Source organism: Saccharomycopsis crataegensis (assembly GCF_037102585.1).
Source record: "Saccharomycopsis crataegensis DNA, jcf7180000000098, whole genome shotgun sequence".
Classification (NCBI taxonomy): Eukaryota; Fungi; Ascomycota; class Saccharomycetes; order Ascoideales; family Saccharomycopsidaceae; genus Saccharomycopsis; species Saccharomycopsis crataegensis.
The window spans coordinates 486,834-504,453 of NW_027043838.1; the positions used below are offsets into that span (position 1 = coordinate 486,834).

A 17,620-nucleotide genomic window follows, 5' to 3' on the forward strand; every position below is an offset into this window, starting at 1 on the left:
CTTCAAGACTTGGACCTGTCTCCCGACTCCTACTTCAAACAGTTCAAATCTTCAACAACCATGAATACACAACCTCAGCAGTGGCATCTGACTGTAGTCAGTTCGGAGCGCCAAAAGCTAATTCTCTTTGTGTACGTATTTTTTTTTGTTATTTTTCTAACTGAAGGTATCCTAGATCAACTTTCATCTTTTTGTCATCTACTCCTCTTTGCTTTTCTTGGTGGTGGGTGATCCGCAACCTTTTCTAGATGGAGAACCTTTATATTGGTTTGATATCTTAATCATGGACCAATTATTTGGTCATCTAGGTTATGATGGACGGATGGATACCCTGCTCTTGCTTTTGTTTATGTGTATCACTAACAAAATTATTTTAGTTTCCAAGCGCTCAAACAAAGTCGTATCATGGGTAGTAAAACTGATGAAGACCTCATTAAAATTGCAAGAAACTTTGAAATCAGTGCATACCATCGATCAGCAAGTAAGGAACACTACGTTAATAACATCAAAGTTCAAGCGCAAGAGATATTGAAACGAGGCCAGATGCAAAATAACATGAATAATAGTAATCCTAATAATGGAAATATGGTCGGTGTTAATAATATGAATATGGGAAATGTGAGCAATGTGAATAATATGACCAACATGAATAATGCAAACAATATGAACAATGTGAATAACATGAGCAATATGAACAATAATATGGCTAACATGAATAACATGAGCAACATGGCTAACATGAATAACATGAGCAACATGGCTACCATGAATAACATGAATAACATGAATAACATGAATAACATGAATAACATGAATAACATGAATAATATGTCTAATATGAGCAATATGAATAACATAAACAATATGAACAACATGAATAACATAAACAATATGAACAACATGAATAACATGAATAATATGAACAATATGGGTGGTATGAATAATATGAGTAATATGAACAATGCGAACTCCATGGCCAATTTGAGCAATGCAAACAGAACTCTCACTCCGATGATGGTTCAGCAGCAGATGATGAACAATAACAATAATGTTTCTACAAATGTTAATGATAACAACAATAATAACGGTGATTCTATTGCTCGAAATTCAAACTTACAAGTGAATAACAATAATGCTAATAATAATAATGATAATAATAACAATAATAGTGCCATATCTGCATTCACTCAATTAACACAACAGCAGCAGCAGTTGGTTTTCCGCCAAGTTCAAATATTCGCTTCAAGAATGACTGTCCCAAAAGAAATTGTCAATACAGTTCCAAACTTTCCCCCAAATGCTAAAGTTTGGGCAGATTTATTTAACGAAGGTGGCTCAATACCTGCTAACATTATGAATAGTTTAAGAGATAATTTCAAAGGATTGTGTATGATGCTCATCAAGAAGAACCCGAAGTTGATCCAAGACATTTTGAAGAAAAGTAGTGGAGCTGGAGATACTATGAGTACCCCAAATAACAATAGTAACAGCACTAATACCAATGGCAAAGCTACTGTTAACAATGCTAATATTACAAATAGTAGCAACTCTGCGGCAAGATTACAGCCACAACAACCAGGTAACCAACAGGCCTCACAAACTCCAAATCAACCGATCAATGCACAGCAAGTTAGAAACACTATTGCAAATAATTTCACCCCAGATGAATATAAAGCTGTCATTCAGAAAGCATATGAAGATGTTCAAACGCTCATCAGAGTGGGTAAACTTCCACTGACCCTTCCAAATGAACAGAAGCAGTTGTACGCAAAGAGACTTGCTATGGAGAAACTTCAAAAGCTAGCACAAGAGAGAATAATACAACGAAATATGGCGAATAATGTCAAGAACAACTCATCTCCATCTGGCGGCGAAACTGTTAATCCAAACACTGGCTCATTTAATAGCCAAGGGACTCCAATTAATCAACGCCAGGTTCAAGAGAGGTTGAAACATCAACGGGAGGAAGTTATGAACAATTCCAATAAAAACGGAAATAACACCAACACGAATACCACCACAGCCAACGTTGTGGGCAACAATAACAACAATGCCAACTCCGCGAGAACCGTTAATCAATCTCCTTATCAAAAGCACCCCACTCTTAGTAATGCCAATAATAATAATAACCCTACTAATGGCCAGTCGCAGAAACCTAATACTACCCCTTTGATGGCTACTCAACAATTGAATATGGGTGGTTCTCCATTGATGGCTAACTCTTCTCCAATGGTTGCGAATAACGGCTTTGTTGGTAATGCTGCTAACCCGGCAAACAACAATAATAATGTTAGTGGAAATAGCAATACACCTAATAATGGCGGTAATGGACTAGGTAATGCTAAAACTGCTCAGATGGTCAAGGCATATCAGACTTATGCTATGCAGATCAACAATGATATGAAGAAGTCACAAGTAAATGATTTGACAAATAGCATGTCTCAGCAAGAAAAGATGGCTATGGCTGAAAATATCAGAGATGCTGCCACCTTAGTGAAGCAGGCTGAAAGATTGGCATTGCAATTTTTCATTGTGCTTAATTTGTCTGATGCTTCCAAGAATTTGCTTGAAATACGTTATAAGTTGGTGTTTGCTATTGAAAGCTTTCAAAAGGGTAGATTTGTGATGAGTTTGGACGAATATACTAAATTGAAAACTGCAGTGTTTCTGTTCTTTACCTTTTATAGACAGAGGACCCTCAACAGGCAACAACAAAATGGCAATGGTGATAATAGCAAAAATAATGCCACTACTAGTAACCAAGTGAGACCAATGGCACCAAATAATGGCAGTGCTGGTAGCGCTAATAATGGCCAACAACTACCACCAAGTTTCAGTCAACAGGGAATGCGTTCTAGTGCAATGTCACCACAGCAGCCGTTCCAAATGTTGAATCAAAATGCTGGAATTGCTGGGAATGGCTCAAATGTTATGAATAACGCTAATGGTGTCAATAATGCTAACCCGGCTTCTATGACTCCAATTCCGATGACGCCTCAGTTAGCTAATCCAGCATTGGCTCCACCTCCGCCAATCGCAGGAACTCCACAATTTCCACCAGGAACCCATCAACAAATCTCAGTTGGTCAACCCTCAATGCAAGGAATTCCAATTCAGCCACCACCATTTGTTTCTGGTCCTCCGTTCGTCCAAGGACCAAATGGTATGTTGATTCCTGCTGGCCCTCCTCAATTATCATCACCAAATAGGATTCAAACACCTTCTCAGCAACAAATCAGCACTTCGAGTGTTGGGATTAACGGCCATAACGATAATAGTGGAAATATTGGTAATAACAACAACAACAACACCGGTATGAATAATGGTAACGTCAACATTAAAAAGCTCCCTTCAACGAATAATACCAATAATAATACCAAGCAAAGAAGAGCTTCATTGAAACAAACACCAAAAACCACTCCATCTTCTCTTAGTAACGTTCCTAGCCCTCAGCCTTCAAAGCAAATTCCAAAGATAAATACTCCGGCCGATACTGCGTCGACTCCAACACCAAGTGGCAATTTCGCTAATAATTATAATGGCGTAACTAAACCTATTGTGTTGAAGTCGCCAGTGACTGGAGCATCTGATGGTAATGTTCCAGCTTTGACTAAAGAAGAAATTGAAGAAAAGAACGACAATTTGATGAGAGAAGCTGCTAAGGCCCAACGAATGAAGCTTTCAGAAAGCGGGGAAACAGAGAAGTACTTGTTGAGCTCGTTAGCCAATGTTTTGGACTTGGATAATGATGTTGTTGATTTGAGCATTGATCTAAATCATAATAGGAAGGACAAAGAGACAATTTGCTCAATAACGGCGGAATATGAGGCCAAACATCCAAATTCAGTGGTGGGTAACCAGATTAAAACCCCCGGACCAAACATGATTTCGCCAAAGCAATCGCCTAATCTAGTAAAGGGAGGTGTTAATGATGGGACTGCAGTTTCCTCAAATTCATCTGACAATACTACTGAATGGAAGGCCAAAGTTCATCCTCAAGCTATCAGGTCCAAGTTCAAAGAAGTTTCATCAATCGGAGACTCAATATTACCAACAATGCCGACTCCTCCGCAAGATGAAAAATGTGCTAATGTCAATAGTAATAGTGTGAGCAATATAGTGGCCACAGATAATGGACCCGCTGGTGATACTTCCGAGGCCCCAATCAAGCGTGGCTCTAGTGATTCCATTGACGATTTCTTTGCTGAAAATGGTAATGATAGCAAGAGGCTCAAATCCGAAAATTCTGATCATGGTAAAACGAGTCTTAGTGAAATCAATGGTGATGGTGCTTCTACTTCCAAAACTAATACTGATTCTTTTGATTTTGACAGTATTTTTAATTTTGATGGTGCTGCAGATGTTTCTAACGATGAAACTGGCAATGTTGGTGATGAGTTTTTGATGTTCTGACATTTTTTTTTTATTATTGTATTATATTTGTATTGTATTGATTACTTATTTTATTCATTTTGTTTTTCTCTTGCTATTATGGAACTTATATCTCGTGTTGTTTTTCTTTATTATATATTATTCACTAGAGATTTCTCGAACGTTTTCAATTTTCTCATTTTTATTTACAGTTTAGTTGAGTTTCTATTTTCATTTTTTTAATTTTTTTTTTTCAGTTTCCCTTTTATATTGTTTATCATTTTTTCAGTTCTTGAGCTTTGACCGTTTACAATTTTTGTTGTTATTTTGATTAATACTAGTATGTTAAAATGTTTTTATTTGGGTTGTCTCCAATTGCTTTGAATACCCTTCTTGTAGACCGACAAACCATGGCTCACGTGGGAGAGCACGGGTATAGTGCCGGGTGTTGTGCGCTCTTAGCTCCCCACAAACTATCGGCTAAATTCGAAACGAAGATATCTGAGGCCTAAATACCGGAAATAAGCCGTTGAGAGACTCAGATTTTTAGCCAGAACTAACATATTTGAAGCCCATTGCTTTTCAATAGCAACTGCTACCAAACCCTCACTTGTGCTTGATACCTAAACAGAGTGTACCGCTGTTGAAAGGCTGTTCTGCTCGTCCAAAATTTCATGTGTGCCAGTGATACTAGCATTGAATTATCGAATACACCATCTTCCAATTTTTCGACAGGAGAGATTTCATAAATACATTTCAATAGGGCCTTTGTTCTGGTATTATCTCCCCTATTTCTTTATTTTTTTTGTTTTTTTTTGTTTGTTTCTTCTCTTCTGTATCCCTTTTTCACCGACCTAAAGCTCTTTCGCACTCAGGAAAAATAAAGCAAGAAAACGTAATAATATCAAACTTTGTCCCCATCTCAAATTCGACAGTTATCCATATACCACAAGTTCCAGCTGCATCGCACCTAAACCTTTTCTAAAGATCTGCTTGCTTTCCAGGATATTGTTTGTTGAGTGTTAAGCCATCAATCTAGCATAACACAAAACTTGCCATGGCTTTCAAAAGACTCATTGGCACCAAACCCACTTCACATGTCCACGCACAAGACAATCACAGCAATGCTAAAGAGCCTAATAATAGCTTTCCAACCAGACTGATTCCACAAATCCATGACACCTCAAATGACCAGAAGGACTTATACACACTAATGGGTGATATGAGCCCGCCAAAGAGCGGATTTTTCAGTAAGACCAGATTGAACAGCTTCTCAAAGAAGAACGGAAATTCAAAGCATGTCAATATCAATGGCTTGGCTGATGAGACAAAGGCTCCAAAAGATCAGCTTATTGCTTCAAATCCAATAGATGATGATCGTACGAAAATGCCTGCTCATCGAGGTCTGGAGGCTGCTGTTGAAGATGATCTTCATAATAATTTGGTTAATGGTCTTTCAGGATTGTCGCTATCGGAAAAATATCGTGAAATGTATGATGAAAATGAGAGTGCCGTGGAATTTACCGATGCAATAAACTCTGAAGGAAATTGGGAAAATCAAAATATGGTGGGAATTGATATTGAAAATGAAGAAAATAGTGTGACATCATTTGATGCTGATCATATCAAAAAAACTTTTGGGCTGGCTAGTCTTGGTATAGGCGATGCTAATGCCCTTGTTTTTAACCCGACGGATTATAATAATGATCAAGCAAGTAGGAAAACCACTAGTACTACCACCTCTGTTGCTACTACAGCTATTCCTTTTCCGGAATCGGTCACCAATGATACAAACAACGTGAATGGTATTAATTTGGAGAACATTGGGGGAGAATCAAAATCAGCCAATAAACCCGAAAGAGAAAATCCAAAAACTTTATCTGAGCCATTTGTACCAAATTCTTCCCCCAAAATACAACGGTTTGAGCCTAATGGTGTCGAAGAGATCAATTTTGATTTACCTTTTGGCGATGGATCGATGAAAATCTACGGTATGGAGAATTTTGGAGCCAGCTGTTATTGTAATTCAATTGTTCAAAGTTTGTACTACACTCCATTATTCAGGAAGTATATCTTGTCTTTGCCTAGTGAATTAAATGATGAAATTCTTAAAGATGAAAGGATAAGGAAAACTGAAATGCCAGGCTCAAAGACCCACCATTTTACGGCTGCCGTCAAAAACAACAAGATTGATTCGGAGACTGGTGATTTGGTAGATAAGGCTAAAGATGCTAATAATAATGGTAATTCTAATAGTAATGATAACAACAAGGATAAACATGAATCTCAAAATAACAGTGATGGCACTAAAATTGGAAGAAGAATGTCGTTCTTTGGAAAGAAGGATAAATCAAAAGATGATAGGAGCTCTAACAACACATCAAGAAACAACAGTATTTCAGTAAATTCCAACAATGATGATAATTCCAATCAACCTGTCAACAGTGTTACCTCCTCGACACTCTATACGCTAGCTCATGACGGACATCTTCAATCCGGTGAAACCATCATTTACCGTTCTAAATCAAATATTCCAGGTTTGAAAGACTTAAAACTCGGATTCGAAGTTTCTAATAGAAATGTTACGGTTGTTGGTGTTGTTGATGATCCGAATGCCACTGCTGAACAACGAAAGCGCAGAGCACTAATTGATGGTCCCATTTTGAACCTTGATAGCTCCCTTACTGCGAATCACTCAGAGACTATGTTTGATGCCCTTAAGGATATCTTTGAATGCATGGTGGAAAATTCCAGCCAGATTGGAGTGGTTTCACCAATGCATTTGGTGGAGGTATTGAAGAAAGAAAACGAATTATTTAGAAGTATGATGCATCAGGATGCTCATGAATTTTTTAATTATTTACTTAACAGTGTTTTTGAGCAAATTGATGTTTATTATGAAAAGAAGAAGGAACAATTACAAAAGCTCAAAGTAGATAAAAAAACATACGACGCTCAAGCCTCAATATTGAACAAAGAAATGAAATTTTCCAGCGAATTATTTGAGGGATTGTTGACTTCACAAACTAAGTGTCTTCGTTGCGAAAGGATTTCATCTCGTGATGAAAAGTTCCTTGATTTATCAATTGATACCGAGCATAATTCTTCAGTGACTGCTTGTCTCAAACAATTTTCGAAAAAAGAAATCTTGTGTGAAGATAATAAATTCTATTGCGAATATTGCTCATCATTACAGGAGGCAACTAAGAGAATGGTTGTTAAGAAATTGCCGAAAATTTTGACCCTCCATTTAAAAAGATTCAAATATCTGGAAAAATTGAACAGAAACACAAAGTTATTCCATAGAGTTAGCTATCCACTCTATTTGAGACTTTTCAACACACTTGATACCGAAGATGCAAATACAGATGACAAAATTTATGAACTCTATTCTGTGGTGGTTCATATTGGCGGTGGTCCTTACCATGGCCATTATGTCTCATGTGTCAAGACTGAACATTCTGGCTGGTTGTTGTTTGATGATGAGACTGTGGAATCTATCGATGAAAACTTTGTATTGAAATTTTTTGGTGATGGTCCAGGCTTGGCTAGTGCATATATTTTACTTTATAAAGAAATTACAGAGGAAGAATATTTGAAAAAGACGTTATTCCAGGATTTATGCTTGGAATTGGAAGATGAATTGGCCGAGGAAATGAATTATCAAAATACTAGGGAATTCAAAAATGGCAATTCTTATGCCCATAACCATTCAAAATCTAGGACCGGATCCACATCGTCCAACTCTAGACCACCATCATCAAGAGGAAGCAATAATAAAGATACCGGCATCATCCACGAGGAAAAAATTATTGGTAATTTCAAAATACCAGACCTCAGCAAGCGAAAAGAGTCCATCACAGAAACCCCAGAGACAGAATATCCTGGTCCAATCAGACCTATAAATATCCCCAAGAAAAAAAGTTTTGGAGCAATTAGCCCGCTTTCACCAGGAACTATCATTCATAACAGCAGTAGCACCGGAAAGGAGGAGGAAACTCAGAGTAAATCCTTCAAAAGAACAAAGTCAATAAGTTTGAAGTCGCCAATCCATGCATCTTTCAAGTTTGGATCGCTTAATGGTATTTCCAATGGAGATGCGAACAAAGGTCGTGAATCAAATGATACCTCTACTGCTCTGACATCAACCAATGAAAGTCAAAACGCGGATGCCATTACTTCAGAGCTAAAGGATGGTGATGCCCCTAATGATAAAGCTCCTGAAGATGAAGTTCCAAAGACAAAAAGAAAATCTATCTTCGGATTTAACAAGAAACCAAAATCTAAAAAGTAAAATTAATAGAGTAGTATATATCACTTATTTTCCTTTTTTTTTTTGTTGTTGTTGTTTTTGTTGCGTATTAGTTATATTTTCCCTATTTGTTTGCTTTAATTAGGTGAAGCAAAGCAGAGAAAAATGATGATCATGTTATGCATCTACTGGAAATATATCTTTCTAGACAAGTTTGGTTTTCATAGTTTTGTTTGTATTTAGCCAACTCATCAATCCATTATATCGCCTATTATTAAAATGATGTAAATCCCAACTGAGGGTGCACAGCTGCACTATAAATTCCAAAAATAAGTGATATGAATATATCAGTAGACTCTCATATCCAATGAAGGTTTACTTTAAATGTATGAATGTCTGCAGTGCTCACTTTTATGTCTTCATCTTGGTAGCTGATTTCAATGCATGTTGGCAAAAACACTAAATGCACTTTGTAGAGCCAGGGCTTTTATCCAGACGATGGACCCGAAAACACCAGAAGGACAACAAAATTTACCTCACACTGCGCAGAATAGTTGCTTGACACTTAGAACAAGAACAGTAATAATGGCTGAAGGTATGCTATTTTCGAAACATATCAATTTCGGATCGTCTATATTTTTGCCACCGTCTTTTACACTTTCAATTGGTGTTGTTTGGACAAGCGTGCGGAGATTTATTAATGACAACTTACCCCCTATTGGAACCGAAGAATTCTAACAGTATATAACAGCTAATGCAGGTAGACTCCCTAGCTCTTTCCAGCTTCCTACCCCCGAGGAAAAGGTTCTTTATTCTAAGATCTTCAAATCTTTAGACCAAGAGAAACTTGGCCTTGTCACTGGTGAAGTTGCTGGCTTGACTTTCGAGAAGAGTGGATTAGACTCACAAACTTTATATCAAATTTGGGAAATATCAGATGCTCAAGGCAATGGGTTCTTGAAGCAGTTGGACTTTATCAGAGCTTTGCGTTTAATTGGACACGTTCAGAGTGGCAAGGCTTTAGATGCCAATCTTGCTAATATTCCAGCTCCAGCTCCAAAGTTTCAAGGATTGAATTATGGAATGTCTCCAGTAACTACAGGTTTACCATCACAAGGAACAGGATCCAGCTTGCAAAAGCATTACACCAGCTCATCTTTGCAATCTACAGCGCAATTACCTCCTGTGACACCAGCCGACATCTCGAAGTTTATCCAGTTGTTTAACAGACACGTTCCTTCTTCGTACCCTTCGATATCTGGTATGGAGGCCAGGGAGATTTTCCTCAAGGCAAAATTGCAAGAAAATATCTTGGGTCTTATTTGGAATGCTTGTGATAGAGGCGCCAAGGGTAATTTGAGCAAAGATGAATTTTGTTTGGCGATGTTTTTGATCCAGGGGATGTTGCGAGGTAGTATCAAACAAGTACCAACCTCTGTGCTGGAAACCACTTGGTCTCAAATCAATCAAATATTGGTGTCTATTAATTACGGTAATAATATCCAACAACAAAACTCTATTCAGCAACAATCTACCGGTAATTTATTAGGCTTGGATTCCGAAATTTCCCATGGCGCTGCCATCAAGCCGGTTATCCAAACCATCCCTGAAGCAAGATCAGTGCAAATTTCTGAACTGCCTAAAGTGACACACTCTAGTGCAATTCCACAAATTGAACAAGGATCAATCCAACCTTTATCTTCTGGGGCATGGACAATTTCCCCGCAACAAAAGCAACAATTTGATCAACTTTTTGATTCGTTGGATAAGTCACACAAAGGAACTTTGGGTCCAAATGAGGTTGCGTCATTTTTGATGTCCTCAAAATTGAGTCAGGATGATTTGGCCAATGTTTGGAACTTGGCTGATTTGAAAAATTCGGGCATATTCACTAAAGTGGAATTTGCCATTAGTATGTTTTTGGTCCAGAAAAGATTAAGAGGAGAAAATCTTCCGGTTGCAATTCCTCAAGAACTACTTTCTAGCGTTAACGGTCAAGACATTGCTGCAACACAAAAGTCAACCGGGTTCGCCGCTGTTGCTAGTGCAGCTCCACCAAAACCGCCCCAGGTACGTCAATCTTCTATGAATGATTTGGCCGATATTTTTGGGTCTTCGCCACAGGCTCCACCGGCAAACTTACAGCGTTCTGCATCTGTTCAAGTTAGCAACACCGGTGGCTCTCAAAGCTCGTTCTCTAGCGGACCAGGTGCGTCAAGAAGGTTCAAGCCAACCTCTAGTTTTGGTCAACAAATTGTTCATCAACAAGAGGTTAATGAAGTGCAAAAGACCTCTTTATTGCAATTAGACGAAGCCAAGGAAGATGAGGACGATAGCGGTGATGATAGTGATATCAACTATTTTTACAAGTCTTATAATGATAAGAGAACCGCTCCCCCAATTCCCACTTCTACGAAGCCAAATTATGACATTTTGAAGGATCTCTCTGTTCCTGGAGGGTCCCAACCAGTTGTTGCACCATCAGTTGCCCCACCACCACCAGCTGCCCGTGGTACTATTAACGATAATAATCGCGCCTTGCAATCTGAATATGATACAATCAGCAATGAAATTGTTTCTGAACATGTGGAAACCTCCAATACTAGTGCCCAAATCAAGTCGATGGAAGCTCAAAGCACTGAGTTAAAATCAATGATTTCAAAGGCTAAAACTCAATTGGCAGCTGCTCAGGAAGCTAAGAGTAATTTTGAAAGTAGATTACAACAAGCCAAGGCTTTATTGGAAGAAGAAACCCAGCAATACGATGGTATCAAAAAGTCTGTTATTGAATCTCAACAAGAAAACGAAGAACTTAGACAAAAGTCATCAATCTTGGAGGCAGAATACAACAACCATCAAGCTGAGTATCAAAACTATCAAGCTCAACTAACTGAAAAGCAAAATGAAAACGCTGTCTTCAAGGAAAAGTTGGGTACCATGACTGCAGAAAATAATGATTTGCTCAAAAGATTAGAGAACATCAAGAAGGCTTTGAAAGATCAGGTTGCCTTTAACAACATTCAAGAGCGTCAAATTGAAGTTTTGAAAACCAAGAATGTTACGGTTGTTCATGAAATCAAGGGTATAGAGGCAGAACTTGAAAATTCCAAATCTATTGGGGCACAAAAGGAGGCCGAGGTTAAGGCGTTGGAAAGTAGCAAAAACTCTGTTCCAGTTTCTACTATTAAATCGATCGACACTAGTGCTGATACCACCAATAGCACTCAGAAACTTGCTGGGGTTGCGGCGGTTGCAGGGGTTGCAGGTCTTGCTAGCGGTGCCATTTTGCATAATCATGCTAGTGGTGATGACCACCATGATTCTGGTCGTTCTACTCCAGTGAAGAAGAATAACCCATTCTTGACCGGCTTCACCGCACCTCCAGGGGCCGAATCTATGCCAAGCTTAGAAAATTTGACATTTAAATCTGTTGCTAGTGATGACGCTCCAGTTGAGAAAACAGAATCATTACCTGAACCAAGCTTGGATGAAGCTGCTTTCCCAAGTGAATCAGATGACAAGAATCAGGGGTCACCACTCACTCCGGCCACTGGGAGTGAAATCATCAAAGCTGATGGCATGGATGACGTTGGTGATTTAGAGAATTTCACCGAGTTCCCAACTCAGGCTGATTTTGAAAGTCAATTCGATGATAATAAATCTAACACTGAGAAGGAAACAAATACTGTGGTTACCAAAGAAACTTCAGATACTTCCCCACCAACCTCGGATTTCCAGTTCGGTGGCAATAATCCTACCGGGTTACAATTCCCATTTGGCGGTAACACTATCAGAAGACCAGAATCGCTAACTTCTTCGGTTCAAAACAATGCCGCCATGTCGGTTAGAGATGAATCTGTCACTGAGTACCCATCTTCAGACGGCAGCGATCATGATGAGGCAATTGTTCCTGAAACATCAGCTTTTGCACCTCCACCGATTCCAGCGCGCCGTGGTTCCATTGGTTCTGATAGTTCTGAGTCAAGCGATGATGATTTTGGTCCTCAAGATATTGAACAAAGAACTTTCCGTGACAATGAAACGGTTACTGGTGTTGATAAAGAAATCAAAAATGATGACGTTTCTCCAATTGTGATTCCGGCGGCTTCAATTCCTGCGCCACTGACTAACAATACCGAGTCATGGTTCGAGAATCTTGATGGTAGTAATGTTGAGAAAGCTCAATCAATGCCCGCGGATTATCAAAGTGTGCGTGCTAACTCCATTTCCACCTCATCTGATATATTTATGGATGCCAATGAAGACATTGTTACTTCGCCGGTGACCCAACAAGGCTCAAGTAAGATGAGCTATATTATCAATACTGGGAAATCTAAGTTAGACATCCATGGGTTCGATGGCATGAGTCCTTCCATTGATGAAAAAGAGAACCCAATGAACAACAACAACAACAACAACATCATTACCTCGACAAATAATAGTCATTTAGCTTCTTTTAACGCTGGACCATTTGACAATAATAAATCTGTGAAACCTTCATTGGGACTTGATTCGGATTTTGACTCGGCATTTGATGATTTAAGTCCAGTGACGGCGGAATCTGCAGGAGCGAAGAATACCATTGATGATTTTGATGCGGCATTTGATGATTTAGAACCGGTGAAAGAAAACAACAAGACTGTTGGTGATTTCGACGATTTGCAACCGGCGATAGAAAAACATGATTTCGACAGTGCGTTCGATGATTTGACTCCAGCCATGAAAGGCGTTGATGAGTTTGATAATGCTGATTTTGACAATCTTGCCCCATTGCAAGATAAGGCAGTTGAAGCTGACAACGACAACCTTGGAGGAAACGATTTAGAATTTGATGATGATTTCACCGAGTTTGACACGGCATTATCTATCAAAGCCCAAAAGCCACATGGGAATGATAATGATGAATTCGATAGTGCTTTCAACTTCTAGGCTGGTTTGTTTTTTTTTTCATTTTTCTTTCTTTCTTCCCCCGTTTTGCAAAGCTTTTTATCTTATCTTATCTTATTTTATCTTATTTTATCTTATTTTATCTTATTTTATTTTTCATTTATTTGTTGTCGTTTATCCTCTTCTATTTGTATTTATCTGTCTACCTATATAATCCAATAATATTTATGAGAATCCTCAGTACTACTACCACTTCCTATCATTTAATAAGATTGATTAGTGTTATACCATATGCACGTGCAGCTTCCAACAACAACAATAACAACAACAAAAAAAAATACACACACACATGAGTTAGATAACCTCCGTGATTTTTTCAGTAACTCAAGACCATAGATATTAAATATATATATGTTTATATATATTACACATTTGGCCAATTCCCTCCCCTAGTTCAATAAACAACACATGAACTCCAAGCCCTTGGCAATGAAAGAATCAACAACGCCCGGCGTCGGTGGTGGTGGTCCGCCTCCGCAATTGTTATTCCCGTCGCTGCTTTCTAGTGGGTCTGCGGCCCTGGACGTGAGTAAGCCCATGGTCACTGGGAATTTCATCAATCAAAACAATAGCAATAGCAATAATAATGGTAATGGTGGTGAGGCGATTTCTCTTGCGGGAGTGACGTATTCAAAAGGGGAGAATATCATTGGTGACGATAGTAGTGATGATGAGGAGGAGGAGGAGGAGGAGGAGGAGGTGGTAGTAATTGGTGATGGTGGAGGAGTAAATCAAATCATGGAAAAGTTAACAATTAATGAGATGGATAATGGTCGAGCTATGGAAAAACTGGCAATCAATGAGCTAGATATGGAAAATTTTGCAATTAATAAAACAGATCTGCAAAAATTTGCCCCCAACGCGGAGGAGAAACTTCAAGAAACCCTTGATCCTTTAGTTTCTATTCCTGTTTCGGACCATCGAAAGGGTTTGGTGGAACTTGACGATTCGAAAATGCTGGACAACGTGGATGGAAATTCGAATGTCATGGCCGATGGGAATACAATTCTCAAAGTTGAAGACAAAGGAAAAGAAAAAATAGAACAAACAAATGATGAAGTGACAATAGAAGAGGACAAGGACAAGGACAAGGTTGAACAACTCCAGACGATAAGAAAATCATCAATCACCACGGAATCCAAAGAATATATCATCAATCGAGTCCAAGTGCCTTTGAAATCGAAAGAGGATTTGGAGTTGCAAAAACAACGGATCCAAGAAACGAAATTGAAAAATGATCACGACCGGACAAAGTTGAATAAGAAAGACCCTAATAATTTACCGTTTGATTTCCAGCGATTCTTAACCTATTTGAAAAGTAAAAGCGCCGAGTCGATCGTGAAATATTTGAAATCGTTCATGATCGCGTTTAGTAAAAAAAACTGGCAGATTTCCGAACAGGTGAAATTGATCAATGATTTCAAGAACTTCATTTATGATAAGATGGCGGGAGTAGTACCGTTTGTCAACATGAAAGAAACGGAATTTATTAATTGTCAAGAGGGCATGGAGAAATTGATCATGAATCGTTTGTACGACCAGGTTTTTTCCCCGGTGATCCAAGGAGATAAATTGACAAATTCCCACCGTGAGGATAATAAAAAAGATGAATTGTTGACGAACCAAGTGTTGCGATTTAGCTGGATCACCAACCGACATTTGGACTTGGAGGATGGGTTCATCATGGCGGGAGAGACGTTTGTTCAGATGGCGATCGCCGAATTGATCAAGATCAACAATTACCGATCCCCAAGGGACAAGATCATTTGTATTTTGAATTGTTGTAAAGTGATTTTCGCAATGCTCAAGAACTCCTGCAAACCCACCAGTGCCGACGATTTCATCCCCACTTTAATTTATGTGGTGTTGAAAACCGACGAAGATTTACGATTGAATTCCAACGTTAGTTACATTGAACGGTTCAGAAATGAGGACGGGTTGGCAGGCGAGGTCAGTTACTACTTGAGCAGTTTCTGGGCGGTGATTGGGTTCATTGAAAACTTGAACAAAGAGAGTTTATCAATTACCCAAGAAGAGTGGGATAGTCATATGAGACCATTTGAAGAGACCAACAAGAACGAATTGGCGGACCTTGAACTTTCAAAACAAAACAAACCGACGAAAAACACCGATAGCGAGCCGAAAAAAACTAATGAACCCGCGGTTAATGGGGGGTCGTTGATCGATCCTGAAGCCGTTAAGAATTCGTTATCTCCATCATCGATCCCCATTAGTCAGATTTTTTCGCCGTTCCAATCGATTCAATCGTTCTTTCAAAATGTCACCGATGATAATAGTAGCCCTAATAAATCTTTTCTTGATGAAGTCAGTGATGCTAATAGCCCGGGAAATAGACCTGTCATAAAAACGACGACAACGACCACCACCAAATCATCAACACAAGAGACAGACCATAGAGATTCTCAACTTGCCCAATCGCAGAAAAAATCCCAAGAAGAGTATCTTGCTAAACAAGCGTTTGAAAAACAGGTCCTTGAGTTGACCGAACAATTACAGGGGATGTTTCCTTTGCTAGATAAGGAAATCATCAAAGATATTGTGATTATGAATAAGGCAAGGGTCACAGAATGTGTGGACGTTTGTTTGAATCTTACAGGGGCTACGTAGCACCTCATTTGAATAAATATTACTTACTAATTCACCCTAACGTATGTAAAATATAGGCATCATTTTAACAAATCATGACATACTTCACCCAAGATCTTGATCCCTTGAGCAATATCTTCTTTTTCTAAGAAACTGATCGATAATCTCACGCTGGTGGTACCCCATCCTTTACGATTAGCATCGACCTCGAAGTTATCACCGTTGGCCAAATTCACCCCTCTGCGCTTAGCTTCTTCACAAACTTTCTTACAATTTAAAGAATCCGGGAACGTAAGCCACATGAAATACCCACCTTCCCCACCTTGTAAGATACAATCGGCGGGTAAATATTTCTTGATACTCTCCACCATAATTTGTGATCTTTCTCCGTAGACTTTTTGGAAATTCTCAATGATCTTATCCAATTCCCCGGTGATCATCAAATTCCCGGTGATATTGGCGTTGAATTGCGATGGGGTACCCCCACTGGTGTTGGCCCCGCCTTGGGATAATTGATAACTCAACTTATGGGTGGCGGTAACTTGACACCCGAATCTAAGACCAGGAGCCACCAATTTGGAAAATGACACGTTGGAAATCACATTACCGTACCCATCATTATCATCGTCATCACCGTTGGGTAAGGTTTGACGATCGAGGATATCGAATCTTGGTAATGGTGGTTGAGCAGTGGCCCGATAATCAAGAAGATCATAAACGTCATCAGAAATGATCAACATATCGTATTTTCTCGCCAATTCGAGCAATTTCATCCGATTATCCAATGACATCGACATTCCTCCAGGGTTCGAGAAGGTTGGCACACACCAAATCACGTACTTGTAAATTTTCTTCCAGGCTCTGGCATCTTTATCACTATTGATAATCTCGAGGGTCAGTTCCGGTGATGAGTTTTGTGCCGCCTCGTGGAGTTGTAATTGGTGTTCCAAAAATTGTAAATCAAGTTGACCGTCATGGCCTTCCTCCACCGCGGTGATTTTCCCCTTGAACCCTGCATCGATGAAACAATCATTGATCAAATAATAACATGGGGAAGTGATGAACGCTTGCCTGGTGTACCCGGTATGAGCCAACGTGGTTTGTAAAAGGGCATTGAGGACCCCGTAAGACGCTCCGTTGGTGAGGTTAATGAACTCCGGTTCCACTTGTCCCAGTTGGCCAGAAATGTGGAATTTCTTATTGGTCCACGCAGCAATGGCTTCACGAACCCAAAGTGACCCTTCATCAGTGCCGTAACTGAGGGGATCACGTTGTAACCCATCCAAATAAGTCTTGTTGTTTATTGGTGAGTCATCTGAAGGAAAAAGCACATTAGTCGAGGCCTGAAGAATCTGTTTACGAGGCAAGAGGCGCGGCGAAGGGTGGCCAGGAAAGAAGTTGATGGCGTTTTTATTACTAAGGGCTTTTCCTGACATATTTTTT

The 17,620-nt window shown here is 39.2% G+C and overlaps 5 protein-coding genes across 5 annotated transcripts; 4 read left to right on the forward strand and 1 right to left on the reverse strand. All coding sequences in view use genetic code 12, as the record gives it.

Annotated features, from left to right (window-relative positions):
- Window positions 1–60: 60 nt before the first annotated feature.
- DASC09_058920 (uncharacterized protein) lies at window positions 61–4,413 on the forward strand (the record flags this gene model as incomplete). The annotated part of the gene is made up of 2 exons (XM_064999476.1): window positions 61–131; window positions 378–4,413. 2 exons carry the CDS (start codon window positions 61–63, stop codon window positions 4,411–4,413), a joined length of 4,107 nt encoding a protein of 1,368 aa, XP_064855548.1.
- A 1,015-nt stretch (window positions 4,414–5,428) lies between these two features.
- On the forward strand, window positions 5,429–8,665 carry DASC09_058930 (putative ubiquitin-specific protease; the record flags this gene model as incomplete). The annotated part of the gene is made up of 1 exon (XM_064999477.1): window positions 5,429–8,665. The coding sequence occupies one exon, from the start codon at window positions 5,429–5,431 to the stop codon at window positions 8,663–8,665; it is 3,237 nt and encodes a 1,078-aa protein (XP_064855549.1).
- Window positions 8,666–9,208: 543 nt separating this feature from the next.
- On the forward strand, window positions 9,209–13,552 carry DASC09_058940 (Ede1 protein; the record flags this gene model as incomplete). The annotated part of the gene is made up of 2 exons (XM_064999478.1): window positions 9,209–9,218; window positions 9,375–13,552. 2 exons carry the CDS (start codon window positions 9,209–9,211, stop codon window positions 13,550–13,552), a joined length of 4,188 nt encoding a protein of 1,395 aa, XP_064855550.1.
- Window positions 13,553–13,978: 426 nt separating this feature from the next.
- Window positions 13,979–16,198, forward strand: DASC09_058950 (guanine nucleotide exchange factor VPS9; the record flags this gene model as incomplete). Its single annotated transcript, XM_064999479.1, has 1 exon — window positions 13,979–16,198. The coding sequence occupies one exon, from the start codon at window positions 13,979–13,981 to the stop codon at window positions 16,196–16,198; it is 2,220 nt and encodes a 739-aa protein (XP_064855551.1).
- Window positions 16,199–16,257: 59 nt separating this feature from the next.
- On the reverse strand, window positions 16,258–17,613 carry DASC09_058960 (2-aminoadipate transaminase; the record flags this gene model as incomplete). Its single annotated transcript, XM_064999480.1, has 1 exon — window positions 16,258–17,613. The coding sequence occupies one exon, from the start codon at window positions 17,611–17,613 to the stop codon at window positions 16,258–16,260; it is 1,356 nt and encodes a 451-aa protein (XP_064855552.1).
- Between the last annotated feature and the right edge of the window lie 7 nt (window positions 17,614–17,620).